Genomic DNA, 19,934 nt, shown 5'->3' with positions numbered 1-19,934 from the left:
TTATTTTTGAAGCAACAGCAAGCAAACATCACTTTTACTTCAAAAGCTAGCCTTGATTTCATGAACCATGAAGATGAAATTCAATACATTTACAAATTAGTTTAATTATCATTGTGATTTGTAAGAAGGTTGATGGTTTATCTATCAAACTGACAAGATAATTAGATATAAGAACTAAAATATTTATTTCAGAATGTGGATGACTCTGAGTTGTTTTTATAGCAACAACAAAACAAAACCTGGGTATTCAATCTTACTTAAAGTGCAAATGAGTAAACATTTCATTTCAGCGATCAAAGGTAGCAATTTCCTCTGCGTGTCCACAACACACAAGCACACACTCTCTAATTACGCCCTCAAAGACACACACACACACACACACACACACCCACACACACATGTAACAAGCATCCTTTATTTTAATATCCCTGTAAACACAAATAAACAGATTTTCCTGAATAATAGCATGGAAACAGAGCAGACCACATTAACATCTGTTGGCAGGATAAAGTGTGGGCTTTTGTAATGTAGTGTTCAAATCTGTAGAATCGAAAAATGAATATTTCTGTATACAGTATGCCTCTGTCTGGGTGACCTGATGTGGAGCTACAGTAAACATCTTTTAAAAACATTACAAAAAGATGACACCTACATACATAAAAAAGACCAATCAAAACAAAACTGTTGCAGTTAATCCACACCACAACAAGGATTTATGTGCACGCTGTAGCACCACAGAGGAGAAGATAAAAGCAGAGCTGTTTGTACTGGTTTTATTGTCATTTCTGTGTACGTCTTTGAAAAACAGAGTTGCTATTGATCTAATTCATAAAGAGAATCGTTCATGAACCACCAGTGGACGAAATTATCTGGGGCTAGTCCTATTTGGTGAGAAAAAATAGATCCTCTGCTCGCCATCTGTGACTGAGGGGGCTTAATGAGGCCCCGTTGAGGCAGTAATCAGTTCATCAGCAGCTCACGCCCAAACACTGTACGTGTTGTGTGTGTGTGAGTATCAGGTTGAGGCGTTTCTCCATACGGGTGCAGCATCAGTACAATACAAAGAGAATCAGCATCAGTCCTCACAGTTTCAATATGCTCCGTTTGTTTACCACTTCGCCATTTATTTAAAAATTATTCCTCAGTAAATGAAAACCTGGAAGCATATTTTCTGTGAACATGATCTCCCTGCAGAGTTCTGACTAAAACACATAGCAAAGACATAATAGGAAAATAAACTATAGGGTGTTTTGTTACTTTCACTTATTTAGATTTTTCACAGAAATCGGGCAGCAAGGGCAAAGTCATCAGAGAGGCCAGATTGATAAATGTGTAAATTAGTGACCCACCCCCCCCTTCCCTGTCAGCTGCTGCTGAGGTGCCTGTGTGCAAGGCACTTAACCCCCAGGCTGCTCCAGTGGGCAGTGATGAGAAGCTTCAAGGTCTGAAAGCACAGAACTATTTTAACATGAAGCAATGTAAAATGACAAAGCTGCTCAGCACAGTTCAACTTCTCCCAGATAAATAAAGGTTAAATCAATCTATATAAATATACTCTGTACATCCACGGAGCTGTCTGACTTTCAGCGGTCAGGGCATCCACAGGGACCCACAACAGTTATTTTCAGAAAAGTATGGGTCACTGTAAGCACTGATGCCACAATGACACCTTCTAACACAGGAGGCTAGACTTAGGGTGAGTTGACACAGAGAGATATAAGGGGCTGCCACTCAAAGAAACACAAGAAAGCAGCTCTAGGTGATCACCTCCCACAGAAGTGCAGTGGAACATTTTTTGACATGTGTTCTCCTCTAAAGCCCCAGGCTTGAAGCTCCAGCCTGTCCTCCTCCTCCTCCTCCTCCTCCTCTCTATCATCTTCTTCTACATCTCCTTCCTCGTACAGACTGGGTTCCTCCACAGAGGTCTCCATGTTTGGGTTGTAGCTACTAAATGCTTGAGCCTCACTGTACTCATAAATGGTAGGAAGGCTGCTGCGTAAGCCGAAGCGGCGCCTCAGGGCCACAAGGAGTGGCTGCGGCACGGTAAAGATATCAGCATTATTGCCCAGGTCTATCCAGGCCAGGCTGGGAAACTTCCTAGGGTCTTTTACTGTGTCTGTCAGGTCTTTCAGGATGGATACTGTCAGGCGGTTGCCATTGACTGCTAATATGCTGAGTTTTGGCATGCAGCTGAGGTAGGGCAGCAGCAGCCGAAAACTCTCGTCCTGCAGCTCGGTGAAGCTCAGGTCCACAGCCGACACCGCGTCACTGCTGCTCTGCAGGTAGAAGGCCACACGGTGGACATCTCGGCCGGACAGCGGGATGCCTGACAGGTTGATCACATCACCCGACAGTTTCTTCTTCAGGGTGGTCTTCAGACTGTTGGAGAGAAAAGACAAAACAAATTTTATCATTTGTTTTCAAGGTGGATCAAAATGGCCATCTGTTGCAGGCAATATTAAAATCGTGCTAATTCTTCAGCACTGCCAGTTCGTTTTCCAAATGGGTGTAAAGACAAACGATCTTTGCATAATGATATTGAGTTTATTTGATTTAAAATGCTCTGTAATGGGGTTCCACACTGCCCACAAACACAGAGGGAAGTGCAAAGCACGCAAAAAAAGAAACAGCATCCACCAGTAGAGTGTAGGGAGTGTAGCAATCAATAATGTAAAGAAGAAAATTTGCATTTAAATGTGTCTCATTCTGAACAAAGTCTATGTGCTGGGCTGAATGTCGTCCACTTAAAGGCTCCAGCTGTTTTCGGAGTCATTTTTTTTACCATCCCCAAAAACATCTCTCCAAAAACAACCATTAAAGACAATAAATTAATAAGTTAATGATTGGAGTACAGACCGAGCAGAACAAACACCTGTCCAGCCAAATTACAAATGTGTCACCTTGTAGTTTCACTCCTGGGACAAGTTTCAAGCTAGAGAGTTGGGGTTTCATTCCCTGCCTGAACTATCAAATCTATTCGAGCCTAATGCTATCAGGAAGGTGTGGTTATGCCATATGACAGCGCTAAAAGCTGGTGAAATGTGATATTGTTGGTGTTTGATACATTTGGACCCTCTCAGGCAAAAACAACCTTTCATATATTTCATGTGCACTTGTCCTCAGGGCATAGAACTTACTTGATCGTCAGTCCCTGGGCTGCAGGGAGATTTTGCTGCAATAATGCGAGTGGGTATTGGGAAAAACTGGCAGCATCAAACATCCTTGGCAGAAATGTGCAGGGGGAGTAGAGATAGTTTGTGGGATTCAAGAATTTCTGTGTTTGGACTTCAGTAAATTTATGAGGGAACCCCAGAATGTATTGGACTGATTGATTCCTTCTCATATACCAGATGTTCATGCTATGTTCGCCAACTGCTGCCAGGAGCTTTATATTTAGCATAAACAAGTCAGAGTCGTAGTCTTCTCCACGTCTGACTCTCAGCTCAAGAAAGCAAATAAAATTCTCAAAATGTCAAAGGTGACAAAGTTTTGTAGAAATACTGTGCGAGATAAAACAGCAGATGGTGGATGGATGAACACATTATAAGGAGACAAAAACAGGTGAGAAACAACAGCAATAAAGGAAAAGAATCATCTCTTTTATGTTTGAGGTGAATCCAAGGGAAAGGACTGCTACAACTATCTCTCACTGACTCTGCCACTGCTGGGCAAGCCAAAACAAAATGCTCTCTCTATACCAGAATGTGGGTAAATAATATAAGGCAGCCACATGCTGAAATGTTAGAGCCTGTTGCAGTTCATTTTCCAAGCATTCAGATTTCCAAATGCTGAAAAATGAAGACATCTGCCAAAAAAAATGAATATGTGGTGCAACCATGGGAGACTGTTTAATAGAGCAGCCAAAAAGGGGAAGAAATGCTCTGTTTAACTGGCCTAAGGCTAATCCTCTCTTGGTCCTGTTGGTCCGGCCCTCTGCTTTCTCAGACACAGCAAGTACCACACCTGCATCTTTCTGCTCTCTGGTCTGCCCTGGAGTCTCATAAATCGGCAGACTGTGCTCTTTACATCTGTCATTCTCTCTGCTCAGTTAAAAAAAGACGTGTAGCACACTGAGGCTGTGATTCGCAGGATTATTGATTCCAGGAGTAGGCTATAATTCAGCTCTCCCTCCTTCATATCCTCACTGCCTCTCACTTTTTTGCTCTTTCGATTTCTTGGTCTTGCTTTTTTTTTAACTTTTGTGCAATTTCACTGTCTCACTTGTTCTGAATTTCATCTGCTCAAGCACCTTTCATTTTTCTTTTTTGAGTATCATACATTATGAAATTAAGAAGCCTCCAATAACTCTTCAAAGATTAAAGGACTGAGATCAGCTTACATGTTAAAATGCTACTGTGCCTGATTCTTTTTTGGTTTAACATTACAGAGCTGCAAGTAACATTTATGTTTGATGGTTAATCAGTCCATTGCTTTTTAATGAATCAATGAATCGTTTAGTCAAAGAGCAGGTACACAAATAATGTTTATTTTGTTTATTTTCATTTTTTTCTTCTCTTTACTGTCCAAAATCCAAAGATATTCAGTTTACAGTGCAGCAAATCATCATACACAGAAGCTGAACCCCGTGAATATTTAGTCTATTTGCTTGATTTTTAATTTTAAACTGCAGTTTCTTAAGATGTCAGGAAGGTCTGATTGCATCTGCAGCTTCTTGGCACACTCAGTCACTTCTGTGAAGGTTTATTGTTCCATTGTGCACTTATCTGTAATGAAACGATTATGAGCATCAACTTTTATTCTCTTGGACTTATCATAGTAGGGTTTTCCTACTTATGCTGGAGCTCTGCCCTCTCACCAATATGCTTGGGATTGTGTGGGAAGAGCTATGTCAGTAAGAGTAGATCCTGTAGCTGAGTGGGTGGTGCAGGGGGAGGGTGGGCTCCAATGAGCTTTTAATGAGACAGACTAAAGGCAATTTCAGACTTCACCCACAGCCAGCTCGGCTGGCCGCAGGCCCAGGGGCACAGCTAGCACTTCTAAAGCCACAGTGTACACTACTATAGTCCATCACCATGAAATGATAACACCATAAACAACAAAATGCCTGATCTCACTCGCTCTGATGTGGCTGCTACACTCGTAGGCACTGGTACATATCCTCATGAACCAGCTCCGGCACAAACAACTTCAAAGCGTAGTCTTTTCGTATAAACATGATCCGAAACAAGAGCTTGCCTGTACCGGGACTCATTGTAAAGCAAACAATGGAGGGAAATCCATTTATTGACATCCTCAGGAGCAACTGATACAACAGCACAGGCATCTAATAAGAGCTGACTCTCATGTGTCAAACTATTGGCTGTCTAAATGTGGGTTCAGGCAGACTGTCTAATTGCTTTTCATAGCCTGTCTTTCCTCTGGGATGTTGTTAACTTTTACATACTGAACAAGGGTCCTTGCTGATATACAGTTATGTAAACCCCACTGGTAGGAAATAAACCATCTGGGGTTTGTGATGGTGAAAAGGAGTGCAGGCAGAGACATCAAGCTTACAGAAAAGGTCAGATCAGAAGCAGAGGATGCGTTTTTTTTTAATGATGTTAGAAATGTTAGAAACTGTACTTCAATCTGTACTTAAACTGCAGAGTTGATACTGAATACACCCACAGTGGCTTGATCTAGCTCTCAGATTGCTACTGTTGATCCAGAGATTTTCTCACACTCAGACGCTGCTGCAGAGGCACTGCCGTAACTGCACACACTACACATCTGCAGCAGCAATAACTTTTTACAAAAATATATACATGTTTTTTTTACATCATTATTTACCACCTATAATATTGGATTGTTTCATCTTTGTCTTTTTGTGCTTTACTATAAGTGCCCCAGACAAGACAGAGAGGTAAAATCAAATGTCAGGAGAGACTTGTAGTCTGTTGTCCCACATAGAATAAATGTTCCCATTAATTTACTCTTATAAACATTAAGAGACGGTTGGAGTGTCAGATATATTAATATATATTTTTACCTTCATTATCAGTTAATTTGAAAAAAAAAAAAAATCTTTTTCTCCATTTATAAAACAGAAAAAAATGTTTATGTCAAAGCAAGAGGAAAATTTATATGGCAACATAATAGAGGCTCATATTAATGGATTGGCCTATTGCTAAATGTTAAAATATTAAAGTATGACCAAATCATTTATTAACAATTACTAAAATATTTAGAACTTATTAATAATTTATAAAATACACCTTATTAGAAAGCAGTACCAGTGATTGTCTCACATGCAGTAATAGTGCAATGTAGTGATAGTAATGAGTGATAAAATATTCATATCTTAATATTTTCTACTTATATTTTGCATTATTTTTCTTGCTGGTTTGGTAGTTCATATGTAAAAACTACAAAGTGTGACCCTGAAACATTATGAAATGGCAGTTTATCTCAGGAGCAAGGAAAAAATCTTTAATACACATTCAAATGTATTTCCTGAGCATGCAAAGAGACGCTTGCCTCATTTTGGGGAAATGAAATATAAACACTGTGGATGTTGTTCCACAGAGCCTTGGGATCAGTCAGATCAATGTCTGCTTCATCAATGTGTTGGTCTTGATTTATTCCACTGATCTGAGCTTTTTGGCCTCCAAGCATCTATACGACAATATGGAAATCTGGCTCTGCTTTGGAGGAAACTACAAAAGTATAATGTACAAACATATTCTTGAAAAGTGATCTGGTAAAAGACTGCAAATTTATTTATGTGTTTGGTGCTGAATGTTTTCTATAGCATCAAATATGTGACTCAATGCTGAGGATAGTTTGGCCTTATTTAGTAAAATTTGCTGTTTCCTCCACTATGCAACTGTCACACTGATCCTACGGTTCTGTAAAAAATGTACCAGACAACATGAAAGTGGTGATAGCATATACTATCCAGTGTCCTCTAGTTTCATGGGGAAATGGATTTTCTGGGAAGGAAAAAATAGCTTCAAAGCTCGTTTGGATTTGGATTAAATTTCAGTGAAACATTTAGCGGAAGGGCTGATTAAGGCTTCCTCCACTGTGTCGTCAATGGAGATGCTTCGAGTTGGGAACTGTTTTGACATCTCAGATCAGTCTGCTGGTTCTTGGAAGCTGTTGAAGTTTTGCCTGAAAGTAGCTATGCTGACATTAAACAGAAGCAGGGTGGTCCGCTGAACACAATCAGTTATTTATACAACTCTTTAGGCATAGATGAGGGAGACAACAGCACAACCAGGACCGGGAGCAACATTTTTCTTAATGCAAAATAGAATTTACACTAAAGTGAGTGGTAGAGCAATGACATAAACTTAAACATAATCAAGAAAATATCCTTTTTTGCATGGCAACAACTCTACTACTCTCAGTTAACATCAAAAATACCATCCAAACATGGATATGACACTGATTACTGATTAATAATATGTGATTTCCAACCAAAGATAAAACTAGATTTGCACTGTTGTGCCAATGATGATAAAGCCTCTTGGTAGAGGATGTACCATAATGCAATTGTGCAGTATGTACAATGCAAAATGTACTCCATGGATGTGCTATAAATTCCCCTTTCGTTTGATGTGACAAACTGGATGCTTAAGAATACTGAGACAAAACACATTGAAAACAGTTTGCATTACATAACTAGATATCATGGAGGAGTGCGCCTGTGTCTGCTACACCATGTCAAGGCACAGTTATGAAACCAGTATTAAAATGCAGGGCTCTGAACAGAGTGAGGGGCTTGATCATGCATCAGCCTCAAAGGAACAAGACGCACAGAGCATCGAAAGCACAACAATCCTTGTTTCTGTTACTCTCGAGCAGCAGCAGTAGCCCTGTCTTATATTTACTGTTAAAATACACTCAATGAAAAGTTCACTCCTTAAAAAATAAACCAAAACAAAACAAAAAATGAACCGACAAAAGCCTTGAAATGTTATTTAAGGCACTGTGCCTCATGCTTCAAAATTTCTATTAAATTAAAAACATCTCCAACCTTGTGTTTGCCGATCAACATATTTAATCTCTCTAATTATTTCATTCTGGCCCTGTGCCCTGAAAACTGGAGCACTGGATACTGAGCATCTCTTCCTCCTCCCTCTCATCTTCCAGGATCTAACTCTCTACTGCGGGATGCCCTCAATTATTCATGGACGAGGGTGGTGGCTGGATCTTTAAGTCTCTATTAAAAGTAGAGGTCAACTTTAAAGCGAATTGAATAGACTGAGTGCAGAGTGTAGTCCTGTGGATTATTCAATCTCTGAATGGAAATATGACCGGAGCAACTCGAATATCTGTCAGTGTGTATTTTTTCCCCTGTGTTGCCAGATTCTTACCCTTCCTTGTAGGGACTGACCTTGTAGGTTAGTCTGAGGTCATGCGCGCTGAGTCAGAGCCTGTCTGCCTTCCAGCACCCAGTGTAGGAGGGTGGGGGGGCAGTGACTTGGCTCCATAAATAGTTTGTGTTAAAGACAACAGACGACACATGACCTGGTATACTGATGCCACATGTACAGTGAATACATTGAAAATTAGCTAGCTCATGTTTCCAGGCACGGCACAGCAGCTGCGTGACATGTAATCAGATAAAGGGTGGAGACTTAGTGTTATGGGGCCCACTGCCTCAAGCTAAGAACAAACTGAACCACAGTAAATACCTTGAGCCAGGAAAACTCACTGGGTTAAAAATTGATTCAGAGAAACAATAATAGTGTAACTTTACCCAGTGCCTGTGGATAAAAGGCAGAGGGGGTAACCCAGTAACCCATTGGTGATATAAAACATAACAACAGGTCAAAACAACACTGATACTGGGTAAAGTTAACCCTTTACTGTGGCAGTGCAATACTCACACTGCATAAATCAATAGTCATCAATTAACCTAAACTGCATGTCTTTGGACTGTGAGAAGAAAAGGAGTTACCTGGAGAAAACCCATAATAATAATAACAAATACAAATTTTCAAACAAACATTAAATTACATTGCTGGAAAAATGGCCTTGTATGAGTAAAAAGCTTAAATTCACTGATCACCACCAAATACAATGGTATGGACTGCCAAGGTTAGAGATATAGTGCTTTAACAATACTGCAATAGCCCTGGAAGAGTCGTGTAAGGGAGAAGGGCTCATGATAACAGCGGGGTAGGAAGGTAGAAGGGATTTCGTTAAAGATTAGAACAAATTAGCTGAAGCAGAGCAGGGAGAAAGCGGAGAGAGAATCCCAGTGAGCTCTTCTCTGGTGATTAGCCACCAAAAAGCCACTGAGGAATCAGGGCTAGAAATATAGCTGTTGAAATAAAGATGAAAAAGTGTTCATAATCATCCTGATCATCCTAAAAGTGGTGCAGTGACTTTTGAACAGTCTTTACTGTGCCAGCTGAGGAAATGGACTTCAGTCTGAGCAGGGGTTAAATTTTCAGTGCTCACCCACAGCTGATGACACCTGCCTAAACAGCTGCCATGAGCCAGTTTTAACATCAGCCGACACGACTGAATATTAGCACTTCACTAAACCCTGACAAAAAATGCTGCACATAGATTTCCTTCCAAAGTCATAAAATCTTCTTCTTAAAGAATTATTTCTTCAAATATACTGAAGATGCCTGTAATACCTGCTGTAAGAGCCCTGCATCAATTATTGCCTTGCTGTAAGGCCTAGCAGTGAAATAGAACTGCAATGTGCTGGAAGGGCAATTTTAGTGTAATAAAAAATGTGAGTTTGATTAATCTGAAATTCAATACCAATTACAATACCATTAAAAACCCCTGTGGGGACTCAGTACTGTACTTTCAGAAGTGGCACACGGCTGCAGAGAAAAAATGAGATTACTTTGATAATATGCACTGTAACTCGTTTTGCAGCTATAGTGTTATAAAACCAAAGTAGACTGGAGTAATAGAGCTTCAGTTTTGATTTGTTATCTCTGAGAGATTTGTGACCAATTGTATATATTCCTTGAAAAAAAAAAAATCCAATCTGAGGGGTGGCTGCAGAGCAGGCTGCAGCACATTTCTGAAATTATCAAACAGACTTTTCCATATCAGTTCATGGAGAAATGAGAATGGAAGGATGCAATAGAGGTTATATCGTAGCTAATGCTTTCTCGTTCCTAAATATGAAGAGATCAAATTCTCGATCAATTTGGAGCCACGCGTAGAGAAAGAGGAAAATACATGACTTGAAATCTGCATCGTTGTAGAGATTCTGCCTCCCCCTCTTTTCTCTACATCTGACAGAGCGTTTCCCCAGAGCCTCAGCTCAAACTGCGGAACCGCTCTGTGTGGCAACAGTTGAACAAAATGGACTCTCACAAGAAGGAGAGAAAGATCCCACAGGAAAGGAGGAGAGGAAGAAAATCAATGCAAGGAAGGGATTTTAAAATAGGAGAAATCTAAGGGCTGGGAAAAAAGGTGAGGTGAGGGGAGGAGGAGACTTGGAGAAAGGGAAGACTGGGTTACACTGAAAAAAATCAATAATAGTGAAGCATTTGAAACGATGTAAACTGTATTCTAATCCTTCATTTGATCCAAAGACATTCATTTCTACACGTTTAGTGAGTGTAGTAGTCACAGAGGAAAGGAACAGGCTGGTTTGAATCCCACAGTGAAGCGCTGCTGTCTGGATGGTTGCAGTGGAGGCTGTGAGAGAGACAGAGCTGGCTAATGAGCACACTGGGAGAGTCTGCCTTGTTGTTTTGTTGAGTGTTATTTGGAAACATTAGAACCAAGAGACTGGGCACGGGAGTCAACTCGAGCTGTCAAAAAATCTTTCAGTCTGGGTTAATTGCTCAGGGAGAGGGAGCCTCATGATTATCATTACTGATGTTTCTTTTATATTGTCTCCACAAATGTACCCGTTTCTGAATCTGGTTTGAGAGTTTTTTGCCACAATAATAACAGGTGGGAAATGGCTGTTGCTGCTGAGATGTAAGTGTGAGATCCTACTAAGACTTGATATCAAACCTGAACTGGTTCTCAAATATAAAGGACAAAAACCAAAGCTATTTTTTTAAAACATGATTTATTTCACCAATAATTAACAAATGGTGGATATAAATATGACTGAGCTTATGATGTGTTTCTACTTGCAGAAAGGTTGAATTCAGATCCCATTCTTTGAAAAAACAACAACAGAATTATTCAAGTCAGTGCCTCGAAATGACATTCATGTTTCAAAGGCCCTTTAGCAAACATAGGAATAATGACTGGCTCACTGGAGGAAGGCAGGTGATGGTATTATATTGACAAGGACTTTAGAGGTCGAGGCTACATGAAACACCAAAACACTGCATTTGACTCTTTCCAACCAAAATTTATTATTGTAATTATTACAATTGAGGTCTTCCAACCCTAATGAAATATTTCCCTAACCCATACAATCTGTCCCTAACCCTAACTAAGTTGTTTTTGAGCAGTAATAACCTCAGGTATTCACTACACTTCACTATTATGATGCTCAAATATTATTGTAAATACATGGAATTAGTGATATGTTGAAAAACAAAAAGGAAATTATTCTGAATTGTTGGCATTGAGTTGTTTTCCACTTCAAAGATATCTTACTCTTAAGAAAAAGAAATAGTTACCGTAGAATAAAACATCAGAAAACCTGACTAAATGTCATTTTGTGATTAATTTAACAGTTTTAACCTTTAAAAATCTTTAAAACAGTTTTCTCCTCATCCTTGTGGTGAGGACTGGTTTGCTGTGATGGGGACTGTTTATCTGAAGAGTGATAGCACAATAGTGAGGACACACTCACCAGGCCTGAGACTTCCTCCTGGGAACGCTCTGTCTTGTCCACTTGGAGTGAGGGGTCAGGTGGTAAATCAGCTGGCGGCAGATCTTGTTGGTGGACTTCAGGGAGTCGGTCTCCTAAGATGCACACAGAAGGAATGATGGGCAACAAATATGACAAAACACCTTCAAAGGGTTAAATATAAGTAAAAGTCATGCATAAATTTGGGCTTCATATATTTATTCCTGCAAACTACAGATACACTGAGTTTCACTTGGTAACAAAATGTTTCTTTGTTGTCCTCAGCTGCTTCATTAATTTAGTTTCCCTTCCTCCGTGTCTCCTCCTCCTCTTTCCTCTCTCCCTCCTCCGTCGAAGACTTTAAATGGAATGGGTTGTGCTGAGCAGGCTAAATCTAATTAATGGTACAACACGACAACAACAAAGAGGCAATGTGGCGAGAGAGAAAAAAAAGACAGGGGCAATTTACCTTAAGGCGATTAACCATTCCTGCTGCCACTTCTTTTCTTGGTCGGCAAACAAACATGCCTTATACATTCGGTGCTGCTGTTTCAGCCGCTTGGATGACTGAACATGTTGCAGCAGTGCATACTGATTAACAATCATGCACAAAATATGTCACTCTGTGGTCTGGAGGAATCAACAAAGTCCCTAAATGTGCTGTACTGTGACCCAGTAAGCATCCAGTTAGAGATTTATCATTGTGTCTGTAAACTTGAGTGCATCGAAACAAGGCAAACATCAAATTAACTGTCTGAAACTGATGACTATGAGATCCAAAGTGCTCACAAATGATGTATTTATATAGACCTGAATATGTCCTTGAATATATCATCTAAGTAAATGTCAGTGTGCTGGAAAATTGTGGCCACAGAAGCAGCTGCCAGGCCTTAAATCCAGCACAATGCCTATTTGCACCCTTGTCACGTCAGACACAGTATCCTGCCATGGGTCGCCAGCCAGTCAGGAGAGCATCGCTGCCAGCTCCTCACTTTCCCTCCAGTCCTCTCAGGCTTTCCTCCACTAAACAAACAGAGGTGAGGTTAGACTGTCATACAGGTGATTATCACCTGAACTTTGAAGGTAAAAACAAATAGACCAGAGTGACTTTACCCTAAGGCAACCCATTTTTTCCTAAAACCCATAACTGCAGACTGCAGATAACTGTGATGTCTGCTGGGTCTCTGTTTTACAGCCACTCTGAAGTACCTCTGTAACATCTTCCCCCTCATACCTGAGTTTGAAATGTAATTTGAATTTTAATATGTCTGATTTGTATGCCATGCAACAAATGGATGAGCTGACTGCTAGATGATTCAAAATGTATAGCTTTATGGACCAGTCCTTAATAAATCTGATTTTAAACATTTCTGAGTCATATGCATTAATAAATAAACTATTTGTTTAAACTATGAAAAATAAGCGTTTTTTAGTAAGCCCCACCTCCTCTCTTCCAAAATAGTCAGACTACCTGTGACAAACAAAAATGTTTTTCTGACACCCGTTCTTCTCCCTTAATTATTTTCACAGACTCCCTTTTAAACAGTAATCAGTGTCTATAGTCTGGAACACAACAAACCTATATTTGAATTGCTTCCCTCAGCACAATGACCACTGAGCTCCAGCCCACACCTGACAACAAGCAACCAAAGGCAGATAAGCCTACACACCTGTAGGACCCTGAGGACAGGTGCTGCCCATTTACCACTGTGCTGAAAGAGCAGAGGGATGGTTCACCACACAGTGCCATTACAGTCATCCCTCTCTACCTCCAACATACAATATGCAGGTATCTATCTACACAGCTGGGAATTAGGAATTGTTGTCATTTTGATCTGCAGGTTTTTAAATGTGAATGATAATTGTACATTTTAAAAAATAAAGCCTAATATGGCTACAACAGTCTGAAAATCTCTATTATCTGTAAAAGATATTCTCAAACTGAAATACTTCTTTTCAAAAGCTATATGATCAATCCACAAAATGTAAAATCAACTGGAATATTTTAGTTTGTTATTAATCTTCATTGGCCCCTGTAGGATCCTTTCACAATAAAAGTCATTATGTCATCTAATACTGAACACATTCAAATTAAAGACACCCATAGTGATCCATTCTGTTTATGGCTACACACCTAAAACATCATTTTTCAGGCTTGTCAGCTTCTGCAGTTGTGCTTGTACAAAGCAATCTGACAATTTATTGTGGTTGTGCATGACAACAAATATGACACATGCTCTTATGTGTGGCTAATAAATGTGGACATGTTGCAGCTCGCCTCTGTTTTGATCTACAGTTGTTCCATTAATTGGTGTGAAATATGTTGTGAACAAGGAGCTGTTGTTTTGTAGTTCCTGTGAATGAACGTGAGAGTAAAACAAATGGGATCATTCTGGATTCATACCCTTTTTGGACACTGCAGGTCTCGGGCCAGGCTGAGCAGCAGCTCATGAGAAATGGGGTCCACCAGGTTGAGAAAAGCTGCGTTCTTGTATAAAATGTCATTGAGTGACGTTCCTTGGAGCCCCAAATCCTGAATGAAGAGGAGACAAAGGAAAGTGATCCATCTCTTACTAAATCTATGTATACTTTAAAAATTCTGAAATCCATTTGATTAAAGTACCCATGGCTAAACCACACAGGATTATATATATTTATATATTTATACGTGTGTACTCATGTGTGAGGAATGCTGGGATTAAAGATAAGACGAAGTTAAGACAAAAGCGATGAAGTCGTTTTTCTGATATTACAGTTTAAATATCTAGCGAAGAGACTCAAACGCCATCTGGTTCCACTTTTCTCATTTGCAGGTTTCACTTGTACCATTTCTCCCGAGACTTTCTATCATTTTCACAAAGCACAACTCTAAACCATATGAGGGAAATACTTAAATATCCTTCCATGTTCTACTTTTAGTCACCAGGAGTAAATATGCACAATGTTGTGTTAGTTGTAATGCTGTTTAATAAAACCAGGAACCAGGACACATCCCCAGGGGTTGATGATATTTGTATCAGGCTGTTCCCATTTGCAATGTAAATATATTGAAGTCGCATTTTCATGTAGGGCAGCCCTGTTCAGCCAGTGTTTGACATGGAACTCTCTAACACATCAAATGACCCCACCAGCATGTGGCATCCACACACAGACACACACGCGCGTGCACACGCGCGCGCGCGCACACACACACACACACACAGAAATCTAACAAGGTCCAAAAGCAACAAACAGCAGGGAGGATATAAAACTGAGCAGATGAAATAAAATGATAAGAAGATAAAAGTAGTCCAAAGACAGCTCCTCTTTTTAGAACACGAAACTTCATGATTTTTAAATAATTCATATCAAATGTTAAAGTATGATTTCCTCTGCTTGTACGTGCTGTCGTATCAGTGTGTATGACGAGAAGAAAAATTCTTTGTGTTTCAATGTGCCGCCGTTCGCTTGTTTACCACCGTGAGTGTTACGTGTCGTGTAAAACTCTACGAAAGCTGCTGGACCTGAACAGTAAATACTGTCGGCTCTATGTGAGATGAAAAAGCTTTTCAAATCGCTGGCTGGTGGTTGTAGCTGTGTAAAATATGCTCTATATGTGCTGACAGCTCTAACACTTCAGGGCACAGTGGAAGCAAAGAGGAAAACTCCCATCAGCATTTTCTCCTCCTCCAGCTTTTGAGTTGATTTATTACAGCAGGGCTATGTGGGATTCCCTGACGCTGGGCCATCCTCAGGACCATCTCTCCCTTCCATAAACCTCATTTAGTGCAAACTGCGGACAGCATATGTGTCCAAAAATGGAAACACACAGGAAATTGAGGATTATTTTATGATGATGATGTGTTTTAACCATGTAGCACAGCTGCAGCATGTACAGATATGACTGTTTTTGTGCAGCTTTGTGGGGGATTCAAAGCTGAAATGAACCACATTTTTATATGCACCCAGAGATCTGATCCCATGGATTAATTTGACTGACTCCTCAGCATGAAATGTTTTCCTATTTGTTACTGACAGGATGCCTGCGTGACTTCGGATCCCACTACAAATGTCCTCGTGAAAGCTGCATATCCAATCTGATGCCTCCTCACAAAAAGTCTGAATAAAGCGATGAGCTTCAAATCGCAGAAGATCATCCCACGCATGCAGTTTATTAGAATCCAATTAAGTATATTGCAGAGTGCGACAAATCCAGTCCCACAGCTTTCTGCTTCAGTGCATGAAATGTTTCACGGCTGTCAGGTGAGGGACTTTCCAATTCCACATGTTTTTACTTCTTTTTGTTTACTTGGTTTGAAGGATTAAATAGTTGTTAGTGGATTGACAAAATGTTGTGACCCTTACGTAATCATATCAAAACCCAAGGTATGAGAGTGTGAAGTATGAAGCGCTAAAACTGCATTTGTGAGGTTTCAGAGCCACAAATGCTCAGCCAGTGGCATCCGTGCTTTGACAAGTAGGACAAGGTCAATATTTCAACATAATCAGATGAGACAGGACATATGACGAATAGCTTCTTCCTGTACGCCCTAATGTACACTGAGTATACCGTACTTGAAAAGGGCATTTTGCTCACATTTCCATTAATATTACTGCAGTGTGTAATCTGTCCCTCGGATAAAGGAGAACTTTCTATATTTGATTCAATTTTCAATTTGAAATAAATCAAAGTAAGTCTCCAGTGTTCACTCATTGACTTTCAAATGAACACTTTAACTCCAGTTCATGAATTTTTTATCATATTTATCTGATATTTCTGCTGTAGCTACAGGCCACATGCACTTAGTCCCCAAAATGTTATATATTTATAGTTTGTGTATACGTTCTCACATTTTTAAATCATCAGTTTGTGAGGACTGTTTTTAGAGAAACTGGCTTTTCTTGCTGCAAGTCAGATAACAAGATTGATACCACGCTCACAAATATAAAACATAACCTGCAAACTAGTGAGCTTTAAAAGTGCTAGTAGGCACATTTGTGGACACAGCCTGGCTGTTTCTTGTCTTCGTGCTAAACTAAGATAACAAGCTGCTGACTGAAGCCTATTTAGCATACAGACACGAGAGTGGTATTGATTTTCTCATCTAAGTCTGCAAGAAAACTAGGTGTATTTCCCAAATGTCAAGCTGTTTCATTAGTGTGAGTCTGTGTCAAGCATTTATTTTTTATTGGGCATTCTATCTTTATTCGACACAGAAAGACCAATAGGAAACGTGGGAAAAGAGAAAGGGCCGCAATGTGCCCTTAATTAATATGTTAACATCATCAATAACAATATCAGGGCACATATAGACATTTTGGTTTTTTATTTCTATAATGTCACAAAATCACACATACACAAAAACTTCATTCTTTTGTTTCCAAACCCCAATCCCTTGCCCTAGATCTAATGGATGAACATGTAATCACAAAGGTACCAAAATTTGACAAGTAGTTTTTCAAAACTCTATTTGAAGTTGAATAACATCAATGTGCCATAACAGCTAACTTTAGACTGCATACACACCAGAGAGCACTTTAATGAGTGTCTTATTCGTCGCTGCATATTAGCAACTGTGTGCATGTTTTAGTGCATAATTGATATGAGTATTTGCTGATTACTCATTTACTAATGAATATCTAGAAGATCCCAAACTAATTAACTTAATGGCCCAGAAGGAAGATCTGCAAGGGAGATACACTGTGGGGGCTGGTGTTATTGGTTCCCCTTTGTAATGACTTCCTCTATGTGAAAGGAACATGTTCCAGCATCCATCATCTCAAGGTGATTATTGCCAAACCCATCCGTCCCTGATAGGAACAGCTGAACAACATCAGAAGATCTACTGCCAGCTCTTCTCAGTTTTGATGTATTATTAGTAAGACACTTGGCTTTGGTCCCCGACAACATACATTGGCAGAGGTGCTCTGTGTTCACCTCAGCTAGTGATGGAGAGAGCGGTCGTACTTCACGAGCAGTTTAAACGTCGAGCTACGGAGAAAGCTGCCACTGCTCATGACTAACAAATCAACATGCTGATCTTTAAAATCTTTTATTTTATATGTTACAACTGACTGCAAGCCTGCTGTCATAAATATGGACAGACACACTGAAGCCCTAAAGAAAGCTGTGCATGAGTCATAGACCTGCTGCACGTAAATATGAAAATAACTCTTGCACAGAAGTGTAAATTCATCCACACCTCATTACTAGATCCTCGGTTAATGGTTTTAGAGCAGACTAGAAAGTATATCTACAAATCAGGCTTCTCATCGGCATTGTTTCCTGCTTTAATCTGCACACATCTGTATAATTTATTCAGCTGCACCGTACAGATGGGCAGGGAGTTTTCATGACAGGGGGCCCCACTTGATCCGAACCGCTTTTGTCTGAACTTCCAAACTGTTCTCCTTTGATCAATGCAAATGCACCAGAAGGCAGTATAAAGCTCAAGCTGAGCTCAAAAACTACTTTTCCCCTCTACTCTCGCATTTGGATAAGACTTCAGAAGGTGAGGGCTAGTCCAAAGGATGTGTGATATGGGAATGTGGAACAGATAAGACAAAAAAGATAAACCTTAGCTATAACGTGGATCTATGATGTCTGCACGATGCTGTGCAACAGGGCCTGATTCAAGCTATTTAACAATATGACACTTGAGTCTGAATAAACTTCTCCTTTAAATGTGGATTTGTATAACTAATATTCTCTCTGATGTATATTTAAAACAGTTGAAAATATTGAAAGAACAGAATAGAAAAATAAAACAACATAAAATGCACCCAGTGTTTTGTGTCTTTTGGAGCAGATTGAATATTCACAACATGAATTAGCTGACTGCAGAACCACTGCCTTTCAGACAAAACAGGTGGGTGATTTAGACCAGTGTCTCACCCTCATTATCAGCTCAGTACAGCATCTTTGGTACGTCCTTAATGTCAGCTGGGCTTCATTTTATTGCAAACATGTAGGTGAAGGTGCAAATAGAAGATGATTTAATCGCTTTACCTCGTACAAATGACTGAGCCCTGCAGATGCATGTGCCTGTTACTGATGGTATTTCCTCTAATGACTGTGAACATTATGGCTCTGGGCTTTTGCCAAGACAAAGACTGTGGTGCTATTATACACATATTTGCAGACTTACATTAATGCATTCACTTTTATAGTGTCTCAATAATTATAAAATTCTCTATATGGCTTTTAACTCATGGATGTAAGCAAACTTTTTGCTCACTTGTTGATAAACAAATCCCAATTAAATCACGTTTTGTCCCTCAATAATAAAGTTTTCAGGATGGAAACAATCAAGTACAAACCACTGATGATCCAATAATAAGGCATGTCCTTTACCTTTCTGAGCACTTTGAGCACTTCGATCGCTTGCTCCATCTTCTGCTCCCGGAGAAGCCTCTGGATTTCCCGGATCCAAGCCACCCGTCTTACATATGGGCTGTGGTTGGTTTTGCGCAGCATCCCTGGGAGCTTGTCGGACTTGAGCATCAAGGAGGTAAACAAGAAGCCTCCACCACTTCTGCCGCCACTTCTCTCGCTCTCTCCGGGGATGTCATGTCTCTGCCGTCTTCTCTTGGGCAATTTGCTTTCAAAATCGAGACTTCTCTGTCTGGTCAACTTAGAACCCATCACTCCTGAGAGGATGTGTCGGTGGAGGCGGTGATGGTGCTGGTGAGAGGGATTTTACAACATGCAGCCAAAACATCACACTTAACTTACAGCGAGGTGTGCAGAAATATACCTGCCCTGAGGAAAACGGGGTGGCAAAGTTTCAAGGCTACTCCGAACTGGAAAGCATCAGCCTAATAATGAGCCGTCGTCTTCTGCCTGTATCCGTCCATGCACTGGCGGAACACACTGGCATCCTTTGCTTTACTCAGAGCTGTGCGCTCCTCAGCCAATCAGATCGTGATTCTCAGCACAGTCCGAGTGAGAGACACGCAGGAACGTGTCCTCAATTTAGTTTTCTCACTGGACCCCAGGACACTCAGTAAAAGTAGACCGGTTTAATCCTGGGTTATTATGGACTACAGTCTCAATCAATAGACAGCTTTGATGGATGCATGGGGATATGTGTTTGTGTGAAATGTGTGAAAGCCCATAGGTAATTTATATCATGCATGTTTTATAGGTGCTGATTTGCAGATTTGGGGAGAGCAGACAACACACCCATGGGATGTCCAGTTTGCTGAT

The 19,934-nt window shown here is 40.2% G+C and overlaps 1 protein-coding gene across 3 annotated transcripts; it reads right to left on the bottom strand.

The window, feature by feature from the left end:
* Positions 1–56: 56 nt before the first annotated feature.
* On the bottom strand, positions 57–19,714 carry lrrc75bb (leucine rich repeat containing 75Bb). Of its 3 annotated transcripts, none has more exons than XM_026297130.1 (5): positions 19,483–19,714; positions 19,080–19,409; positions 14,151–14,279; positions 11,750–11,862; positions 57–2,379 (listed from the first exon to the last, which is right to left on the bottom strand). In XM_026297130.1, the coding sequence occupies exons 2-5, from the start codon at positions 19,368–19,370 to the stop codon at positions 1,764–1,766; spliced, it is 1,149 nt and encodes a 382-aa protein (XP_026152915.1). In that variant the 5' UTR covers positions 19,371–19,409; positions 19,483–19,714; the 3' UTR covers positions 57–1,763. The 3 variants fall into 3 exon arrangements, with proteins under 3 accessions (XP_026152915.1, XP_026152916.1, XP_026152913.1); XM_026297131.1 differs by having other exon boundaries at positions 19,080–19,375; XM_026297128.1 differs by having other exon boundaries at positions 19,080–19,714.
* Positions 19,715–19,934: the final 220 nt, after the last annotated feature.

The sequence above is a fragment of the Mastacembelus armatus genome, chromosome 12 (genome assembly GCF_900324485.2).
Source record: "Mastacembelus armatus chromosome 12, fMasArm1.2, whole genome shotgun sequence".
Taxonomy (NCBI): domain Eukaryota; kingdom Metazoa; phylum Chordata; class Actinopteri; order Synbranchiformes; family Mastacembelidae; genus Mastacembelus; species Mastacembelus armatus.
The sequence above is the reverse complement of the archived record's forward strand: the minus strand, read 5'-3'. Positions and strand labels throughout refer to the sequence as shown.